Below are 22,078 nucleotides of genomic sequence, written 5' to 3'. Positions count from 1 at the left end.
TGCAGGGTGCTAGCGCTCAGCCAGGCGACGAGCGGCCCTGCCGGCGGGGCTGGAGCCGCGGTGGCCAGGCTCGGAGCACGCAGGCGCGCGCGGGGCAGGCACGGCGGCGGAAGTGAAGGCTCGGCTCGGCCAAGCCGTCTAGGAAGCCGCGGCGGGTCGGCCAGCGGGGGCAGTCGGATCCCCGCCAGACCGTCGGGGTTCGGCTCCGGTTGCCGGCGCGATGCCTCTGTTCGCTGCCAACCCGTTCGAGCAGGATGTGGGTGAGTGCGGTGCCCGGCGCGCTGTGTGCAGGGGAAAGTGGGCGGCGGCCCGGGTGCCTAGAAACCCGGGCGGAGAGCGAAGGGGCGGCGCCGCTCTCGACGGCGGTGGGGCAGCCTCGGTGCGTCTCTGGCTGGGCCAACTCCTGTCTGCCCGGGATTGGGGTACCAAGCAGGGTTGTCTCTGTCACCCAGAGCAGGAGTGGGGAAAAGCCAGGTTCGTTGTAGGCTTAAGTTGTTGATACAAACTTCCTGCTTTCTCCCGAGTTAGTTAACACCCTCCCCTTTGGAAGAAGTAGACGCCCGGCTTGTTGCCCAGGGTAGTCTCGAACTAGAGACCTAGACTTACTAGATTTAACTCGCATCGCGTCCGTAAGTGCACGTCTAAACTCTGGTAACCTGTCCATCTTTTTTCTCATTCTGAAAGTCAAGCACTACCAGAGTAAACTTTGACTCCATCTAAGATCGGCTGTTCAGGGCTATTTAAAGATTCTGGATGTTTTCCTTTCCATTCTCTGAGCTTGGCTTTCGCAGCGTCTTCAAAACAGCCAATAAATACCGAAACTGCAACCACCAGATTGGAGCCTATTAACTACAAAAGTGATGCTAGCCAGTGCTTTTACTGTTGATAATATCAACCTCCAATCGAGGTTTTTGGATTTAGGAATTTCCACTCAAACAAAATGCTGCATATTTTAACAAACTGGTGAGCCACGAGTTTGTTCAGTCAAAATTTCTGTTCGGTTAAGAAAAGACTAGAAAGTGCTTCTTTGTCTTGTTATAAGTCTCAAAATCATGTTCAAATCAAGTGAGTGTCTAATTATATAGGAAGCATGTTGAGGCTTAGTCACTGTTTAAGGAATAATTAATTGTTCTTTGGTAACGATGCCTAGGTATGACATTGGACTTTTTAATTGTTGTTGGATTAATTGAGTTTTGAGTCAGAGTGGAGTCACTATATAGCCTAGGCTAGCTCCAGATTCCTAAAACCTGAGTCTTAGTATTGAGAATTTTGGGATGCCAGGTCTGGATGGGTCTCCTCCCTGATCGAGACCTGTACTTCTTACTGTTCCTGTAAACACTTTCATTTTGCTTTAAGTGAAGTGAATGTGTAAAAACCAGATAGAAGAGGTTATTTTATTTTTTATTTATTAGTTTGTCATTTACTTGTGTGGGTGTTTTACCTACATGTTATGTCACTGTATACAGTGCCTGAGAAGCCAGTGTCAGATCACCTGTCACTGGAGTTACAGACAGTTGTGAGCCACCAAGTGGGTGCTGGGAGGGGCAGGGAGGGGCAGGGAGGGAATGCTCTTAACCGAGCCATTGCTCTAGCCCAAGACAGATTATTTAAAATATAAAACCTGTGACTTTTATTTTTTAGAGATTGGGGTTTCTCTGTGTAGTCCTGGCTGTCCTTGAACTCTCAGTAGATGAGGCTGGCCTCGAATTCAGAGACCTGACCACCTTTGCCTCCCAAATGTTGGCGTTAAAGGTGGGTGCCACCAAGCCCAGCTTAAAGGCTGTAAACTCATTCTTCAAGGAGAAATTTCCTAGAAACCTGCTGTCTTTAATTGGAAACTTTGTTTTGGTAGCAGTGTAATGAATTGCTCTGCCAGTATTTTTCTACGTTGTCTCCTCAGCAGTTTCTGAAAATTTGCAGCACAGCTTAGCGTAGTTTCCTTAGGTTGTATAATATATTTTTCAGACCATAAGGACTTAAGAGTTAAGTTATACAAAGCAAGTCATTAGATGACTGAGCATTTTACAGCAATACTCCACATCCCTTTTTTGTAGCATGATCTTTATTACTATAGTCTCTCTGTGTTACCTGTGTTCACTCTTCATTCAGCCAGAATGCACAGGGTGATTACTGTGGACCAGGCGTTGTATCATGTTCAGTAGAGGCAAAAATTAGGACATATACTGTGTTCTCGCTCACAAGACGCTCAAGTCTAAGGAAGGACACATGCTCCAGTAGATACTTGTTCTGTAATGTGATTAATGCATCTTGATAGATATGGGGAATTCGGAAGATGGTATCTACCCCACCCACCTTGGCTAAAAGTTACCGTCTCTGAAGGCAAGGCAAGCAGTACTGTCAGGCAGTTCCCAAAGTAAAGGTCACCATTGTTCTTTCCTGACCCACATCTTACATTATGTACAATAGAGCACTGGAGGTTTCCAGGGAGAGAAAGTAAACGTGGAGGACTTGGTGGTAAGGCAGAAGCAATCCCCAGAGAGGCAGCTGCCAAAATGAAGTTCTGTCCCTTTGTGACTTCCGACCGCAGCAGGCACGTGGAAGGCACTTCAGCACACCTTCTCATATTCGGAGGAAGCTCGTGTTTCCCGAGACAGAAGGACTAATGAAGTTCAGGTTATACAAGGACAGTGCAAAGGCCAGCAGATTGGCAGAGCTGTCCAGGTGTGCAGGAAGAAGCAAGACTCTGCACCATTGAAGGGCAGAAAAGGCCAGTGGCACAACTGTCCGTGTGAGCACCCGCCCAGCAAGGCTGTTCTCACCAGGCTCAGGCTGGAACAAGTCAGCAGACCTGCAACAGAAAGCCCAGTCTAGCCAAATAGGAAAGAAATGGGCAAATACAGGGAAGAAAACACTGAAAAGATGCAGGAGCAGAGTTCATCTACAGCTTACTTTCAAGACAGCTTAAATAAGGAAGGGTAGGTGTGTGCAGTTTGCTGAGATTCAGTCCCAGGCTTGTGATTTGGCAGAGACATTGCTGGGCTGCTTTATGCCCTGACCCCCTGCTTGTTGCTATACTTTTTTCTCTTTGCTCAAGTCTGGCACTTTTTTGGTCTAATAGTCTTTTCTCTGAGTTGTTTATCATTCATTGCTAAATTTTTGTGCTGGTTTAAAATTTTTACATATTATTGGATGTTTGGATGTACACATGCCAAGTTGTCTCTTTCATTCTTCTTTCCCCACAGAGTTAAACACTCCCAAAAGAAAGTTTTATTTGATAAATGTGTATATTATATAACATAGAAGTACACTATATATATTTTTGTGTATTTTTAGACCTCATAAGAGGTTTTTTCTTTTTTGTCTGAAACTTTTGTCATAAGCATTTTATACATGCTATTCATATTGAGGTGCATTGGCTGTGTGGTATTCTACTGTATGATTATATTACATGTTTATGTAATCTCCTACATACAGGCATGCTTATAGTTTGAACATAAGACAGGAGAGTGAAATGAAGGTTTTCTACAAGTTATGGAAGTAGTGTTTGATTTATCACACATCTTTTTGTTGTTGTTGTTGTTGAAATAAGGACCTCAAGACAGGCATTCGGTGCATGTCCATGACAGCTGTCTATGAGAGGCAGAGGCTGGAAGATCAGTTCAAATGTGAGGGCAGCGTGGTCTGTATAGGAAGTATGACACCAACTGAAGATACACAGTGAGCTCTGTCCTGAAAACAAACAAGACTTTTAGAGGTATTCTTTTATCACCGTGGATAGACCTGGCAGATATGTGATGTAGAGTGTGGTACCCTGGCTAATGGACAACCCGCCTGCCTCTGCCTCTTGAGTGCTGGGTTAAAGGCATGTACTACTACTGTGCCCAGCCTAGTATTATATACTGTTAACCTCTGAGGAGCTCTCCAGCCCTGAGTAACAAAGATTGTGAAAGTAATTTAGCCAACAATTTCTTTCCTAAAATAATCATAGTATTAGTCAGCATTGCCAATCCTCTTACTAAAACAAGTACTGTTCTAGAAACCAGAGACAGTTCGAACTGCTTATACATTCTTTCCCTTCAGCCTTTACTTAATTTATTTTTGTTAGTTTAAAGTTTCTTTAGATTTATCTAACGTTTTGCCTGCATGCATGTATGTATACCATTGCATGTCTGGTGACTCTGAAGGTCAGAAGAAAGCATTAGATTCTCCTGAAACTGGAGTTATGGATAGTCGTGAACCACCGTGTGGTGCTGGGAACTGAACTTGGGTCCTCTGCAAGAATAACACATACTCCTAAACACGGAGCCATCTCTCTAGCTCCCATATTTTGTTGTTTGGAGATAGGATGTTGTATAACCCAGGTTATCCTGGAACCTGAGAGTGGCCTAGAACTTGCATTCTTTCTGTCTTTTGCTCCTTCCCAAGGGCTGGGATCACAAGTGTGTATAACACCCTATTCAGCATTTCTGTGTTATGACTGAGTTTCTCATTGCCTGCTGCTGTCTTCCGCACTCCCAGGCATTGCAAGTATTGCTTCCATCTTGTAAAGCACCCTTAACGTTTTCTTTAGTTTTTTCCAACATTTATTTATTTATGATATACAAGTACACTGTAGCTGTCTTCAGACACACCAGAAAAGGGCATCAGATCCCATTACAGATGGTTGTGAGCCACAATGTGGTTGCTGGGATTTGAACTCAGGACTTCTAGAAGAGTAGTCAGTGCTCTGAACCTTTGGGCCCATTCTTAACGTTTTCTTAATGGATTTGTAACTACAGGTGCTTAAAGGACAAGCACCTGTGCCCCTGTACACCATGGAAATAGTCCTTTAGTGTAGAGACCTTTCATCTGGCACTCTTAGTCAGGGGCCTTCCTTTGATCTGTAGTTGAGGCAGTATGAAAATGGAGTATCCTGTCACGTAGTTCTAGTTGGGACTGACTGATGCAACTCAGGTTGCTTACTCAGCCGTGTGACACTTAGGAAGGCGTGGGCCTGGGCTTGTTACCCACAGATAGTGCTTGTTCAGCACAGGCACGTCCTATTTAATGCACTGCAGTACAACAAAATGAAGAGGCTTAAAGAAAGCAGTGCTGGTGCAGGTTTCTAACACTCTGTTCACTGTCATGCCTGACACACCACCTCACTATGTTTCAGCCTAGGCTGGCTTTGAATTCCAGGGTCAAATGATCTTCCTTTCCTAACTTCCTGAGTGCGGGGACTACAGGTCATTGCCCAGCATTATAGGCAAGGTGGGCAGCAGCAGCAGGGTGTGTTTTGAGGCAGGGGCTTACCTTGTTGCTGACCTCAAAGTATCTTTTTGTCCAAGCCTCCCAGGGAGCTGAGATGATTAGCATGTTCTACTGTGTCATGCGTGTTTAATATGATTTTTGTTTATTTTGAGATAGGGTTTGCAATGTAGCCTAGGCTGGCTTCAGACTCAGGATTCTCCTGGCTAACCCTCCTGGCTTCTGGGATTATGGATGGGTGCCACTTGAGCTTTCAGTGTAATGTTTAAATGAGTTGGTGACACATGATGACTATTTAACCCATGAGTTCAGGGTTAGCCCCGGACCAAAATATAGCAAGATGATATGTCCCCTCCAAACATTACATTGAATAAGGAGACTACAGAACCACCGAGGTGGGTCCACTGGTAAAGGTGTTTGCCAGCAAGCCTGATAACCTAAGTTACATTCCCAGAACCTACACGGTGAAAGGAAAGAGCCAACTTCCTCAAACTGTCCTCTGACAAGCACAGACCTACTATGGTGCAAGTTTCTCCCCCAATGAGTGTGAGTAAATGAAAATTTATGTGGAGAAGCTTCTTTTGAAAGCCTTCATATGTCCTGAGATATGTTGGTGCAACTTATAAATCTGGAGTGTTAGAAATACTAGTGACATTTGAGGACATGAAGTGGGGTGGGGTAGAAGTGAGTACATGAATATGCAGTGTGTGAGTGTATGTGCCCAAGTGTACATGCTGGTGCTAAAGTAGACACATCAGGTGTCCCACTCTATTACTTGTTTCCTTGGGTGGTCTCCACTGGAACTGGCTGGTGGTCAACAAATTCCAGTCTTCTTCCTGTCCCTCTATCCCCAGCATTATGCACATGTGGGCGGCATCTGTATACAGGGCTTCATCTTTCTTCAGCCCTGACTTTTTCCCAAAAATTACTATTTGATTAGCTAAGAAATATTGCCTAATAATTAATAAATGTTCATATTTACTATAGGAATTGAGGGTCATTGTGACAGAACACAGGGCAAGTCCTTTGCCCCTGTAATTTATTGATATTCTAAAGTGTCCATTTACTTAATTTAAGCTCATTAATATCAGTTTCATGTCAGAAATTTGTTATGGCCCAGTGGTGTGCTTTTTGTTATGTTAGCTGATCAAGTAGCATCTTATTGTTTTATTTATCCTTGACGTGAATTATAATTTTTGCTTATTTTGTGTGCATGTGTGCTCACACATGTCTGAACATGTGTTTGGAAGCTAGAGCCACCTTATTTTTTGAAATGGAATCTCGGACTGTATATAGAATGCACTGATTGGGCTATGCTGGCTAGCAAGGCCTGGCTGTTCTCTCATCCTGCCTCGCCAGCGGTGTGTTTGGCTTCGGTGTGGATGCTGAGAACTCATTTACTTACTCTTGCATTGCAAGCAGTGTACCAACTGAACGTCTCCCCTTTCTCGGTTATCTGGTTTCTTGAGATAGTGCCTCAAGGCTGTTCTCAAACCCACTGTGTGGTTGAGGCTAGCCTTAAACTCTTGATGTTCCTGCCTCCTAGGTGCTGGCTGTAGAAATGAGCATGTTTGTTTTCTAGGGTCCTCACCTAAGAGGATTACAGAGGGCATTCTGGCAGAATTGGCCAGCTGACTGAATTTTTAGGAATGTGAGATCTGCCTCTGGATTCTCTTTTGTCTTTGCCCTTTTGGTAAGTGATTAAAAGTAATAGAAGGCAAGCAAGTGATTTTGATTTTTTTGCCGACTTTTATTTGCCAAACTCCTTAGTCTCTGGGATAAAAATGTTGGTGGTCACTGGATGTGGAGGAGGATGGATGCCGTTAATGCCTGGGCTCAGGTAGTGGAGGCAGTGAATCTCTTGAATTTAAGGTTGGTCTTTTCTATAAAGTGAGTTCCAGGTTCGTCAGGGTTGTGTAACGGATGTTACATCTTGTCTGTTGTGCACCATGAGGAAGAGGAGAGAAAACATCAGTGGGCTCATAAGATAGCAAAATCTGTTACTATTCCCAGCACATAGCAGTTGTTGATTGATCAGGGCCACCAGACAAGGACTCTGGAGCCTTAATTCCTCTGGCAACCTTAAATAGGGGCTGAAGTAGGGTTTATAAGTACACAAACTTCAAGCACCTGGGCCAAGTTACAGTTACAATTTTTACCTATCAGAACTCAGGGATTAGGGACTTTCCCAAGTGTTCCATCATTGTCAGCTGACATTGAATGTAACTGCTTTGCCCAGCCAATCAAATTCATTTGTTCTTCCTTTTGTTAGGAACAGGCATTATGTTTTGGGTAACTATTGTTGCTTAGAGAGGGGCTTGGTAGCTTAGGTAAAATGGAGTCTGAGGTCAAAATGGCAGTACTTAAGACAAGTTCCTTTTGCCTGCTCCCAACAATGAGAACTTGTCTATTAAAAAAAAAAAAAAGGTGATGGTGTGCCAGGTAAAAGGAAGAGCAGCAGAACAAGACCTGAGGAACGTGTGTCATACGTGTGCAGCTGTCTGTCTGTACCTGCACACGAGTATGGGAGCTGCCCCAGGGATCTTTCTGACTACTTCCCCAGCATCTACCAGTATATGTGGGTGCTACATATCTGAATTTAGGTCTTGTGTGTGCATGTAGATACACGTGAGTGACTACCCACTGAGCCATCTGCCCAGAGTCAAGAATACTGTATTCAGTGTGATGAGCAAGTAGAGTTAATCATGGTATTTCGCTTGATTCTGTATTGTAGGATTTGTCCTATCCTGCATTTTTAGGATGTTTATATGTAGAAAATCTGAAAAATAACTTGAGAAAAACCCATTTGATAGTTTTGAACAAAAATTGTATGCAGAAGTCAGCTTAATAGCAGTGCTTCAGAGCCAGGCATGGTGATGTGCATCTTTAGTCCTAGCACTTTGGAGGCAGAAGCAGGCAGGCCTTCTACAAAGCAAGTTCCTGACAGGGTTAAATGCGACTTTGTCTCAAACACTGGAGTCTTGTACTTGGAGGACACAGCTGTACAGAGGTATTTTGCTGTATAACCCATGCTGGTTGCTTTTCTGTGTCTCAGTTTCTCCGTCCACAAAGTGGAGATGCTTTTTGGCTGAGTGGATGATTTAGCATCTACAAAATGCTGGGAAGCTGTTATTCAGTTCTTACCATCTGGTCGGTACTCTGCTGTAAGTACCGCTTCACCTTGGAGTGTATGCACAATGCACAGAGTTTTGTTTTTAATGTAGCTTTTTAAAAAGATGTTTTAATTTTATGTGTGTGTGAGTGCGTGCGTGCATGTATATTCCAGGTGGGTCTGTGCTTTCAGAGGCCAGAAGAGCTGTTAGCTCCCCCTTTCCCTAGCAACTGTAGTTGTGTGCCACAGTGAGTCAACTGGCATGGGTTCTGGGAAACAAACTTGGATCCTCTGGAAGAGCAGCAAGCACTCTTAGCCACTATCCTATCTCTCCAGCCCCTAAATTTAACCATTTAAGAATTGTGTGGTTTAGGGCTGGGGGCTGGGGAGTAACTCAAGTTGGAGAGTGTTGTTTTGTTTTGTTTTTCTCTGGCATGCACAGAGCCCTGGGTTTGATCCCCAACACTGCATAAATCATGGTGACACATGCCTGTCAGCTCAGCACATTGGAGGTGGAAGCAGGGAAGCTGATTGTCCGCAACTACCTCATAAGAAAAAGAGAGATGGTTCAGCTATCAAGAGAATTTACTACTTTTCCTGAGGATCCAGGTTCAGCATCAACTTGGCAGTTCACAGCTGTTCTAGTCCAGTTCCAGAGGATCTATTGCTGCCTTCTGCCCTCTATGGATACCATACATGCATGTGGTTACACTTACCCTAAAGGGTCAGTGGCTTACAGGCCTACAGTCTGGAGTATGTGGCACAGCAGCAAATACAAGAGAGACCTGCTCAGCAAAGTGGGATTCCAGAATTGACTCAAAGTTGTCACATCGATGCTACCCCCTCTTTCTCCCTGTCCTGTCCTGTCTGTCTGTCTGTCTACGTCACATGCACACAGATAAATACATATTTTTAGAGACATTAGAAGGTGTATCAGGATGGATTTGCTCTCTTAGGCTTCCACCTTCTACCATACAAAGGAGCAACAAGAGGGTGCTTTTCACATGCAGGCCTTGGCCTTGGAATTTCTAGCCTCTGAGAAAGTGAGGTACAAGAGTCTGTTTTTTATTAGTTAACCTGAGGTATTATGCATAGTAGCACAAAATGTACTAGCATTACTCTGATCAGGTCCAAGGATATTGATAAATATTTCTTTTTTTGTTCAGTTTGATGTATTGAAACTGAGTGTCACCATGTATGGTGGCTTGAATCAGAGTGGCCCCATAGGCTGTGCTTAGTTATCAGGGAGTAGCTCTACTTGAGAAAGATTAGAAGGATTTGGAGGTGTGGCCTTGTTCGAAGAAGTCACTGGGTGTGGTTTCAAAACTTAGTAGCCAGGTAGTGGTGGCACACACCTTTAATCCCAGCACATGAGAGGCAGAGGTGGGCAGGTCTCTGTGAGTTCAAGGCCAGGGGCCAGCCTGGTCTATAGACTGAGTTCCTGAACAACCAAGGTTTCACAGTGAAGTCCTGTCTCAAAAAACCAACCAACCAACCAACTAAACAACCAACAAATAAATAAATAAAGCCCATGTCAGAAGCCTGAACTCTACCTATCGATCATGATCTTGGTTCTTCTCCAGTACCTGCCTGCATGGTACCATGCTTCCCACCATGATGACAATGGACTATCCCTCTGAAACTAAGCAAGACGCCAGTTAAATGCTTTCTTTCATAAGCATTGCCTTGGTCATGGAGTCTCTTTGCAGCAGTAGAAAAGTGACCCAGACCAAGTTGGTACCAGTGAGTAGGGTATTACTGTGATAGACTTGACCGTGTTGCTTGTTGTGAACTTGGGGACTGTGGAGTAGAAAAGCGATTGAATGCTATAAGTGGGTTTAATGGATCACAATAATAGGAGTGTGGGAGACAGTAGTGCTGAGGGCAGTGTACGACATCCCAGCCTATTTCCGGAGGGGAAGGATAGGAGTGGCCTTTGTGCCATCATTATAATGGTTTGGCAAAGAATGTGGCTGCTCTTTGCTCTTGTCTGAAAGATTTGCCAGAGGCTATATTGAAGAGTTTTGGATTAATTGTGTTAGCAGAGATTTTAAAGACAGCCTAGTATTGACTTAGTCATGTTGTTACCAGTAATTGCTCTAATGCAGATCTATAATGAAAGAGAGTCAGCTGGACAAGCAAACTATACAGTTGGAGGAGGACCAGGACGTGTGAGGGAGCTCAGTCCTGTGCTCAGGGAGAAGGCTGATGCTAAATGAAATAAAGGGAGTGGTAACTTCAGGGTAAGATCCCACCCAGCTAAGTCTCCTACTAGCAGAAAGCTGACTCTGATGTAATTGAAAGAGGGGTCCAAGATCCAGTCACCCCACAAGCAGGAGCACTTGTCAGTGACCAGTGTAACTGGCCTGGAACACACTGTGCAGTCCTGGCTGGCCTGGGGTTCAGCAATCCAATCAGTGTTTGCCCCTTCAAGAGTGCTGGGATTAAAGGTGTGTACCACCATGCCTGGCTCTGATATATACTATTTTAATTAGGATAAAGTTTTGTTGCTTTTTATAACTGTCTTTTTTTTAACCATATGATTTAATTATTATTTACCATATGATTGGGAATTGTAAGGTATGTTATGTTTTGGCTGTGGGTTTATTTTTTTTAAATATTTGTAAAATATTTAAAATTAAAAAAAAATTTTTATTGGATCATTTATGTATTTACATTTCAAATGTTATCTCCTTTCCCCCCTCATTTCCCCCTTCCCCTGCTTCTATGAAGATCCTCCCACTCCCTCCCACCCACCTCCACCTCATTGCCCTGGAAACCAGCCTTCACAGGACCAAGGGCTTCGCCTTTTACTAATGCTAGACAATGCCATTCTCTGTACATATGCAGCTGGAGCCGTGGGCCTCTCATGTGCACTTATTGTTGACGCTTTAGTCCCTGGGAGCTCTGGAGGGGGTCTGGTTGGTTGAATTGTTCTCCCTGTGGGGTTGCAAACCCTTGCAGCTTCTTAAGTAGTATGTGTAAAGCTCTGGGTTCCATCCCCAGCAGTGCACAAACTGGGTGTGGCAGTGCACATCTGTAATCCTACCATCTGGGAAGTGGAGGCAGGAAAAATGACAGGATCATTTTTGGCTGTGTAGCAGGTTTGAGACTCATTGAGGCTATGACACATCCACCCTCCCTACCTTCCTCCTTCTCTCTCTCTCTTAAATGCATTAAGGGAGCTAACTATGTAGTGTAGATGGTTTCCAATTTTAATAGTTCATACTCACTTAATGAAAGATTTAAACTATGAATTAATTTGTAAGCAGTCCTTATCATTTGTTCTAATAAATTTGTGTTTAATTACAATGATTTAATCTAGCAACACCAGTACCGTAATAATAAGCCTTGTGCTACGTGCTACCCTGGGCATAAAATTTGGAAGAATTTGCTGGGATTTTAAGCTGCAGACGGTCCCGACCCTGTCTATTTTTTTGCTTTTGAGGCAGATACTAATTGTGTAGCCCTGGATGGCCTGAAGTTACTGTGTAGACTAGGCTGTCCTTGAACTCACATGCATCTGCCTGTCTCTGCCTGTAGTGTTTTTAAAATCCATTTTCTGTCTGTTAGATTTAAAGCCTAATACAGTTGAGGGTCTGATTATTTGCTTGTTTAAAAAGTATTATAACTCCCATTCATATTTCCCAACCCTATATGTGCATTATTGAATCTGCTTTTGAAGTCTGAGACCTTTGTTGTTTGTTTTATGCTGCTCGCAGTTGATAGGGCCTCACGTGTGCTGGATTAATGCTCTACCACCGAGCTGTATTCCCAAGCCCTTATGAGTTTTCCAGTTGATACCCTTTTAGTTAGGAAATTCCACTTTAGTTCTTGGCTTCTGGTCACCTTTATTCTGGTCACCTGTGGTTTCAGTTCTTAGAAATGTGTATAGTAACCACCTCTTTGCATTGTTCTGGCATCACCTTGTACCGACGACTTTAGCTGCATCTGTGGAGTAATCATCATGGATGTGGTACTTTTTATATTATGGTAGACACTGTGTTTACTCTTTGTTCTGTCGGCAGTTATAGTAATATAGTAATAGTATAGTCTTGAAAGTCCTGTTAGCTTGATCATAATTTTGATTTTGAAATTTATATTCTAAAGGCCTGCTTTAAGATGTGGCCTTTGAGTCTTCCAGCTGAATGTGTGAAATGTTCTCTTTGTTTTTTGTTAACCTGGGTAGGCAGCTTTAACAAAGCACTGTAGTCTGTGTGGCTTATATAGCAGAAATTATTTTCTCAGTTCTGGGGACTAGAAGTCCAAGGTCAAAGTGCCAGTAGGGTTGGCGTCTGGTGAGAGCTCTATCTTTGGGTTGCAGACAGCTACTTTCTAGCTCTGTAGTGACTCCCCATAAAAGCACACTAATTTTGTAGCATCAGGCCTCCATCCTTAGGACTTCAGTTAACTTTATTAGTGACCACATCTCCAGATCCTGCCATCCTAGGTTTAGGGCTTCAACATACCAATTTTGGGAGTGACAGAACTTTCAGTTTTAAAGGCAGGACAGCTCCCGGTACAGTAAAACCTTGGCTAGATCTCTACTGCATTTCATGGACCATCAACTTACCTGTGTCCAGCTGAGTCCTCCCTGATGACCTGTGCTCAGAAGACTTTTCTTTCGGTGCCTTGTCTCTTGGCTTCTCTACTTGGGTTAGTCTTGTCCTAGCATTTTTCTATGTAGAAAGTTGGGGGCCATCATGAGGCTTCCTCCACTTTTCTCTGCCTTCAGAGACCCCAGAACTGCCCAGCCCATTCCTCACTTCCCACAGGAGCTGTCTCTCCATCATACATTGTCTTACTTACAGCTGGTTTTGGAAGAATAGCAAATTGTTGCCGGCATGGAAGCCAAAGACCAGTTACAAGTTCCTATTTGCAAACAGGAGGAGCTTTAATGATTTCTTGGCAAGATCTGGTTTTATACAGTTGGAGCTCTATTACTTACTGATACAGCCTGTGGTATTAAAAGTTTTATGGGTAGACTTGGATGCTTTTCAAAGCCATGCTGTGAACATAATGGACTATGTAGAGGAGACTTTTTGTTCCTTGTAGGTATTGAAGGAGTGACTGACTCTTAGGATATTGTTAGAGACTTTCTGAACTGTTTCATGGTGTATTTGAGGTTCTCTATATACAGTAATCAAAGCCTGGTGATGAAGTGTTATGACTTACACCCACCGAACTCTGCAAGTTTCGCAGTTAGACCCCAGGCGGGCTCTTTGAGCTCTCTCCCCTCTATGCATTTGACACTGGGGTAAGATGCAGTCTCAGTACTAGGCAGAGTGACATGCTGTAAAAGAAAGGTTCTTAATTATAATGTTTAAACTTTTCCAGGAATTTAAAATATTCCTAAGTACACAATTTAACTGTTACTTAGTTCACTTGAAAAATGAAGTCCATTTTGGCAGGTCATTATAAAGTCTTCACGTTTTATACATTTTTAAGAGAATAATTGTGAGCCCTATATTTATACAGAGTAAACTAGGGTTGATGGAATATTTAAATCGTAATGCTTCTATTTTCTGTAGGACTCAATACAAGTAAAGAACATTTTCTTTCTGTATTTTCATATTATTAGTAGGCTTTTGGGGTTATTAGAATAGGCTCTGTACCTGTTTGTATTACACAGCCAAAACTGAAAAAATGAGCGTGAAAAATTATGCTCTAGCAGAAGTAGATTAGACCTGGCAGACAGACTGGATGATGGAGCAGTGTTTGTGTGTATTGGTCATGGGGTGGTCAGCAAGGTTGGTAATGATGGTGCTAACCTTTCAGATTAGTGGCAAAGGACAGATCTTTTTGTTGTTGCTTACTTTTCGAGACAGGGTTTCTCTGTATTGTGCTGGCTTAGAACAGGTTGGCCTTGGGCTCAGATATCCTCCTGCCTCTGCCTCCAGAGTCCTGGAATTAAAAGTGTGGGCCACCATGCCTAGTCCCGAGAAAGGACAGATTTTTTTCCCCCAAAGTTTTTATTTGTTTACCTTGTATGTATGAATATTTTGTTCATGTGCACGTATGTGCACTGTGTATGCCTGTTGGATCCCCTGAAACAGGTTATAGATGGTTATGAACCAGTATGTGGGTGCTAGGAATCAAACCCAGGCTTTTTGCAGGAACAGTAAGTGCTCTTAATCACCTAGCCATCTCTCCAGCATCAGGGCAGATTTTTAAATGTGGGTGCTGCTTAATAAGTTTTGTGAAAATATTTTTCTGTTCCTGGCTTATACTATATACCAATCAAGAGCCAGATATTCATATGAATGTACATAAAGATCGTTAGGCTTATATGTTAGAACTAAATATAGGTGCATATTTAATTTTCAAGTAGTTCATGCTTTATGGCATGCTAAATTATAAAAATGAAGAGCAGTAGGTTCTGTTGCAGCAGAGACAAATGAAGCTGTCACAGGCTGAGCCATGATAAGCACGAAGTCAACATAATGGCTGTGCTTTGTTTTTCCGACTCAGAGGATAAAGCTACATATAGGAGAAGTGCTCTGCAGCCACAGATGCCCCAGCCCTCTGCCTGCTGCCTTTTGTTGCCACATGGCATTGCAGTTTAAGCTCCATCTTAAGTGCTCAAGCAGTAAAACCCAGGCTCATCTTAAGATTTCACCAAAGCCACATTGCAGCACGGTGTAGCCATTGCACAAGCATCATTGGATATAGAAGTACATCCAGCACACCATTTGTTCATTCATGGAATGTTACCGATGTTTACCAAGGGCCTCAGTACTGTCTGTGCTACACACAGCAATAGCGAAGATCCTGCCGTAACAGTGGGAGGTGAGGCAAGAGGTGGGAAAAGGGACAGTAAGTACGCATTCTCTGAGACAGCTGCAGAAGCCAGTGTGTGAAGTCCTACTCATCTTTTTCCGCTGTGTGGTCCAGGCTGACCTAGACTTTATCCTCTTGCCTCAGCATCCAGAGTATTGGAGTTACACGTGTTACCATCCTAGAAAAATCTTAGTGTCTTTAGTTGTAATCCTTGGTTTATGTGGGACATGAAAATGAGCAATATTCATTACATAGTGAAGAGAGACTATGGTGAATTTTAAGCTGTAGCTTGCTGGTTGTGTGTGTGTGTGTGTGTGTGTGTGTGTGTGTGAAGGTGCCTCCAGCTGTTATGGAGCTTACTCTGTAGCCTGAGGTGATCTGGGCTTTCACCTTTCCACTTTAGCCTCTAAGTGCTGGGATTCCAGGCGAAAGTCAGCATGCCTGATTTCTGGCCTTTTCTCACAGGGACTCCATGCATGGTATCTGTTGTATTTCCTGCTTTGCCTCTCCACTCTCTTCTAAACATGTACACACATAAATACTGGTGGAAGATAGGGCCCCAGAATGGGGAAATGCTGTCTGTATTATATCCCTAGTGGTCTTTTAGTTTTTGTTTCTGTTTTTGCCCTTGTGTGTGTGTGTGGGGGGGGGTAATCTGGGAGGGTGGGGGTGGGGGGAAGACTGAAAGAGGACATACACAAAATTATGCATTGTAATTTCGAGACCAGCCAGGGCATCATAATGAGCTTGAGATCAACTTGGACTGTGTAAAGAGAACTGTCTCAAAAATGTCTCAAGAAACAAAACAAAAAAAAAGTCCTTATGTATTAATAGCCATGGAAATGTACACTATTATACTAACTTTAAAAGTTAGCATTGCCATATGACCCAGGGGTTTTATTAGCCATATGTCAGAGGGGAATAAAAAGATACATCAACCTAAAACTCATACATCAAGTTGATAGCAAAAATTCGTTATTTCTGTTACCCCCAAAAAGCAAATTCAATAAACCAGTGAGATGAATGAAGTGGGCATCTGTACAGTAGAATGTCGACTCAGCTGACACATGGATAAACTGGAACACGTCTTACTAAACATGCAAACCACAGAAACTTATTGTACTTGTGTGAAAAGACAGACTAGGTAGCTATGTGGACAGGTGCTTGACGTGGAAAGAGACAGACATAACTTAAAAAATTGTGTGTGTGTGATGAACATTTCCTGCTGTGTCTGCGCACTGCTTGCGTGTTTGGTACCCATAGAGGTCAGAGAAGGACAGTGGATCCCTGGACAGCTGGGAGCTGCCATGTGTGTGCCGGGAGTTGAACCTGACCTTGTGGAAGAGAAAGCCGGATTCTGAACTGCTGACCATCTATCTCTCTAGCCCCCAGGTTTCCTTGGAGAAAATGAAATGCTTTAAAATTAGTGGTGATAGTTATGTAAGCCTATAACTGTTCTAGCTATACTACGATTTATTGTCAAATGCATGAATTATATTAGAATGTGAGTTACATTTCTATAAAGATACTTTAAAGCCTTTATGCAAATATGGCAAGTCCTTTTTTTTTTTTTCTTTTTCTTTAAACTCAACGTCCTAGGCCCTAATGAAACAACATATCAGGAGCCTCATGCTTTGTACCTTAATTTGTGTGTATGGTTTTCATATTCTCCACTGTGTGGGTTATCTATATGCTCATCAGTTTCCTGCTTTGCTATTGAAAACAACATTCCATTGAACAGTTTAATCCATCAAGATGGTCAGTGAGTAAAGCCTGGCAGCCTGAGTTCAGTCCTTGGGGACTCGCATGGTAGGAGATAATAACTCCCTCCCCCACACACAAGCAGCGGCACACATGCCTGCATGCACGTGCGTGTGCACACACACATGCATACACTTGATAAATGTAAAATAAAAAGAAAGATAATACATATCTCTTTATGATGATACATTTTTAAAACTTTGCTACAAATTAGGATTGGTTGCAGTTGTGATGATTAATCTTAGAAGATATTTTACTGGTATATCTGAGAACATTTAGTTTTAGTTTGTGTTATTATAGGATGCAGTTTAAAACTGAATTTAAGTTGGCCCTGGCAGCTCATGTTTGCAATCCCAGCTCTTGGCAGGGTAAGACTTTTAAAAAATTATATAATTTTTTTTGCATGAGCATTTTTTTTTTTTTTGCTTGGAGTATATCATGTGCATGCTAGGACTGGAGTTATAGGCAGTTGTGAACCACCATGTGGATGCCGGGAATTGAACCCAGGTCCTGTGCAAGAGCAGTGAGTGTTCTTAATCACCAATCCATCTCTCCAGAACAGCAGGGTGAGGCCTTATGTGAGTTCCAAGCCAGCCTGTATTACAGAGTGAGAGACATTGCCTTAAAAACCAAGCCAAACAAACAAAAAAGCCAAACCTTGAAAATACATAAAATATAAAATTGAAGTTAGTAGAAGTGTACTCTTTTCTGAGATTCATACATAGTTCTCTGTCATCTAGAGAAAAGGTAGATTAATTGTTGGCCTTCATTGGTATCTTAATGCTTTTTAAAAAATATGTTGTAATTTTTATGTATGTTAATACATCTTACAGAAAAAGCCACAAATGAGTACAACACCACAGAAGACTGGAGTCTGATCATGGACATCTGTGACAGGGTTGGGAGCACTCCCAATGGGTAAGGAGCCTGCTTAGTCTCCGGTGTAAATGGGAAAGGGCGTTGACATGCAGGTTTTTTATGAAAGCATTGAAGCCTGCCTTTAAATTTGCTATGTAACTACGTACTTAACTGTTTGGTTTAGGAGATGGAAGTAAAGAGATCCGGTAGACTAGGTTTTATACTGATCTGTGCCTGGTGCAGGTGGTGCACACCTTTAATACAAGCAATCAGGAGCAGGTGAATCTCTGAGTTCAAGACCAGTCTTGAACTACAGACTGAGTTCAGGACAGCCAGAGCTGTACAAAGAGACCATGTCTTGAGTCCCCACCTCCTCCCCACAAAAGAAAATCTAATATGTGTTTTGACAGATAGCTAAAGGCTTTTATAGCAGGAATGCACGCTAACCAAGAATAATACATTGGCTATTGGAGGAAAGTAAAAAATGAATGCTTTTGGTAGGACCCGGCTATCAGGTGGCTCTAGTGGAGGGGATGTGAGGGATGTGTGCCGTGTGCTGCATCCTGCCTTTCATGGCACGTCACGTGTGCTGGTGAGCCTTTTACAACTGTGTGTTGTGACAGCACTTTTCAGGATGAGACTTTGCTGATGGAAAGGTCAGTCTGTCTGGAGAAAAAACAGTTGTACAGTATAGTTCTTTATGTTGTCTAGCTTTCTGGTAAAGTGATTTTTCTCTTAATATTAGAATACACAGTTTTATAACATCTGTGAGTGATGGTATGCAAAACCACACAGATTTACTTAACAAAGATGTCCACAGAATTTTATTTTTAAAGCTTTTAGTTGGGAAATACATAATATTTTTAACATTTTGAACTGAAACTCTTTAAAAAATTTAATTTTCTCTCATTTTTTTTTTTTTAGAGCGAAAGATTGCCTAAAAGCCATAATGAAAAGGGTAAACCATAAGGTCCCTCATGTCGCTCTCCAGGCCTTAACTGTGAGTACATGTCCTGTCATTTTACCCTGGTAAAAATGCATTCACTCAGCGACTTAAGCCACAGACCATTTTGATGCTTATATATTTGTTTTTTATCTTAATTGCTAGCTTCTTGGAGCTTGTGTGGCAAACTGTGGAAAGATATTTCATTTAGAAGTATGTTCCCGTGATTTTGCAACAGAAGTACGTGCTGTGATAAAAAATAAGGTAAATTCTAAGGTGAAAAGTTTAAGTCATTGCACAACAAATGTACCGTGCCTTAATTTAATTATGTGTAGTAAAGTTGTATTACCAGTGAAACCACTTTTAAACTTAAAACTTCTTGTCCTTGATTTTTGAATAGTTATAGCACCCTGGTTGTTTTCTTCCTGGTGTGTGTGTGTGTGTGTGTGTGTGTGTGTGTGTGTGTAATTGTGTATGTGTGTATATATGTGTGTGTGTGTGTGTGTGTGTGTGTGTGTGTGTGTGTGTGTATGTATGTATATTTATATATTATTGGTAAGACCTCATCTTGGTATCTTGGTTGAGGTCTGGTCACTGCTTTGACCATTTTATGAAGACCATTTTATGCCTTGTGTATGTTTAACAACCACTCTTGAAGCGTGGCTCTATCACGGTCACACAGCTAGAAAGTGGCATAGCCGATACAGGTGTCTGATATCTGAGACTGAGGTTCAGGTCTAGGTGTCTGTGAGTCTTGACTGCAGACACTACCATCGTCTACGTTGACTCCCACTAGAGTGGGTGTGTGGAGGTCGTTCCATTAGAGCAGAATAGAAACACAAACTGAAGCAACATTCTCATACTGCTATTCAGGGTGATGCAGAAATCCTAATCTCAAGATGAGAATATTAAGAAAACGGAGCAAATAGCCATTGCTATAAAATACTTCTAGTCATTTGAACAACAAGCAATATATATATTTTTTCATTCTGGAAGGTTTTTTCCCCCCATGAAGCAGTTGTACCTGACAGTGTGAATAAGCTAAGCATCTGTCAGTTACTGGGCTAGTCTGGAAATGCCTGCCTTGTGTCTCTGTTTATCTTACAGAGGATCTTTGTTAATAAATTTAAATAGTTTTCATTTGTGAGAGTATGTATGTGCACATGTATACATGCATGTGTCACAGTGTGTGTGTGTGTGTGTGTGTGTGTGTGTGTGTGTGTAGGTTAGAGGACAGCTTGTGGGATATCACTTCTCTCTCTTGACTGCATGCTTCTGGGGGACAAACTCAGGATGTCAGACTTGGCACCATGTACTTTTAATTACTTTTAACTCATAGGAATTTTTTGTTTGTTTTTCTTCCTTTTTCTATACCACTTCTTAAAAGGCTCATCCTAAAGTATGTGAAAAACTAAAGTCTCTAATGGTGGAATGGTCAGAAGAATTCCAGAAGGACCCCCAGTTTAGTCTGATATCTGCAACTATTAAGTCTATGAAAGAAGAAGGAGTTACTTTTCCATCAGCAGCTTCCCAGGTGAGAGATATATTTAGGCCATGGCTGTCCTTCTGTGTCTGAAGGTACTTATAGAAAAGCTAGCAAGGGAGGTGGGTTTTATTTACATGTGCCTGTGTGTGTGTGCATGCACTTCTGGTCAGAGGACTACTTGTGGAACTTGGTTCCCTCAGACTGTGTTGGTCCTGAGGATGTAACTCAAGTCATCAGGCTTGGCATCAGGTAAGCACGTGCTGAGCAGCCATCTTGCTCTTAGCAAGGAATGTCTTACCATTTCCCATCTGCATCCCCTGAGAGTCTAGCTTGGTACTTAGATTCCTTTTAGTAGAGACATCTAATTGTTCAGTATTTTTCTTCTAAATACAAGAAACTTAAAAATCGCACCAGATATAAATAATGTATCAAATGCTCTAAAGTCTGGAATCTTGTGAAAAGTGTAGGATGCTCAAGTCAGCCTTATGTTTAAGCAATTAGTGATAAGGGGCTGGGAAGACAGTTCAGTGGGTAAAAGTACTTGCCACACAAGGCTGATATGACCTGAGTTCAGTTCCAGGAACCCATATAAAAACGAAAGGAGAACCAGCTCAGAAAGTTGTCCTCTGATCTTATACACATTGTTAGGTGTCCCCTACTCCCTCTGAAATAAGTTTAAAAATTTTTTAAATTATAATAAATTTGGAAGATGGTCATACCAATGAAACACATTACTTATTACATTACCAGTGATAAGGGCTAATGGGTGAAGATGTTGTCTGCCTTAGTACCAAGAAACACAAAGGACCGCAGATTGTAATGGTGAGGACATAGAGAGGAAGCACATTGAGACTTGACTGTTACGTTAGGTAGAGTCGATTGAAGAGGTTCTGGGAAAGGACTGATGTAAGCAGCCGTGGGGTTGAGACTTACCCGATAAAAGTGAGTATGCCAGAGGTCGGAAGCCATTGTGCTGTTAAGTGTCAGACCCAAGAGACTCAGGAGGCATGAGGCTAGTAGGTGGGGAAGAAGGGTCCAATAGTCTAATAAGTCATAAAGAGAGCCCATCTGTCCTTTCTGCTCCCCATTCTCAGGAATGGGTGTTAAAGAGCTGTTGATGGCTCAGAGTCCTGTCCTAGGTCCATCAGACTGAAGAGGATCTTATGTGAGTCAGAAAGGCTGCTCCTCTAGCTGTGTGGGACTGAGGTGTGCACCAGGGGATGTGCCTTCTTTTCAAGGTCTGAGCCAGTAGCTTCTGAGTGCTTCTCCTGCATAAAGACCTTCAACAGCCCAGACCCAGGTTCTGTTTATTCTGTAAATATTCAGTACTTTCTTTATGCCAAGTTCTATGTCAGATTCTTAGGCTTATTAAAGTATTGGTGTGTGTCTTTCGTGTGTTTAGCTTTCTTGAAAACTGATGTTTAGTGTTAGTGTTTCAGAACAGCTGCTTAAATGATCATGAAGGACCTTACTTTTTAACTGGAGTTGGGTTGCCAGCATTTGTAAATTAGCATCGACGTGCACGGATGCAGCCTGTGCTTCCTTTGAAAGAATAGCTGTGCTCATTTGTTCGTATGCTTACAGACGGTCTCGGCTGCTGCCAGAAACGGTACATCACTGAACAAAAACAAAGAAGATGAGGACATAGCTAAAGGTAAGTGATCTAGCATAATGTGCTGCCGCTGAAAATAGCCTCACTGGGAGGTTGTATTGAAAGAAAAATTAGAAGAAAGATGAGTAGGCTTTTAATTTTACCTCCGATCTAAAAGCTGTGGGGTCTTAAAAGTCAGGAAAAGCAAAGACATGATATAAGGTGAACCCAATTCATTTAATTCTTCAGTAATATGTATTTAATGTTCTACCTTTGGGGAGATTACATTTCACCTTTTCATAATGCCAAAGCTATGACTCAAACACAGAAATGTGTGCA

The 22,078-nt window shown here is 42.4% G+C and overlaps 1 protein-coding gene across 1 annotated transcript in view; it reads left to right on the top strand.

Moving 5' to 3' along the window:
* The first annotated feature begins 207 nt into the window (after positions 1 to 207).
* Positions 208 to 22,078, top strand: part of STAM2 (signal transducing adaptor molecule 2) — a 42,320-nt gene continuing 20,449 nt past the window's right edge. The window contains exons 1-6 of the mRNA XM_080927009.1: positions 208 to 260; positions 17,695 to 17,779; positions 18,644 to 18,719; positions 18,828 to 18,926; positions 20,050 to 20,196; positions 21,733 to 21,802. Coding sequence (XP_080783135.1) covers positions 221 to 260; positions 17,695 to 17,779; positions 18,644 to 18,719; positions 18,828 to 18,926; positions 20,050 to 20,196; positions 21,733 to 21,802 — 517 coding nt within the window. The 5' untranslated portion in view covers positions 208 to 220. The remainder of the gene's footprint in view (positions 261 to 17,694; positions 17,780 to 18,643; positions 18,720 to 18,827; positions 18,927 to 20,049; positions 20,197 to 21,732; positions 21,803 to 22,078) is intronic.

The sequence above is a fragment of the Micromys minutus genome (genome assembly GCF_963924665.1).
Source record: "Micromys minutus genome assembly, chromosome: 13".
Taxonomy (NCBI): Eukaryota; Metazoa; Chordata; class Mammalia; order Rodentia; family Muridae; genus Micromys; species Micromys minutus.
This window is presented reverse-complemented; position numbering and strand designations above follow the sequence as displayed.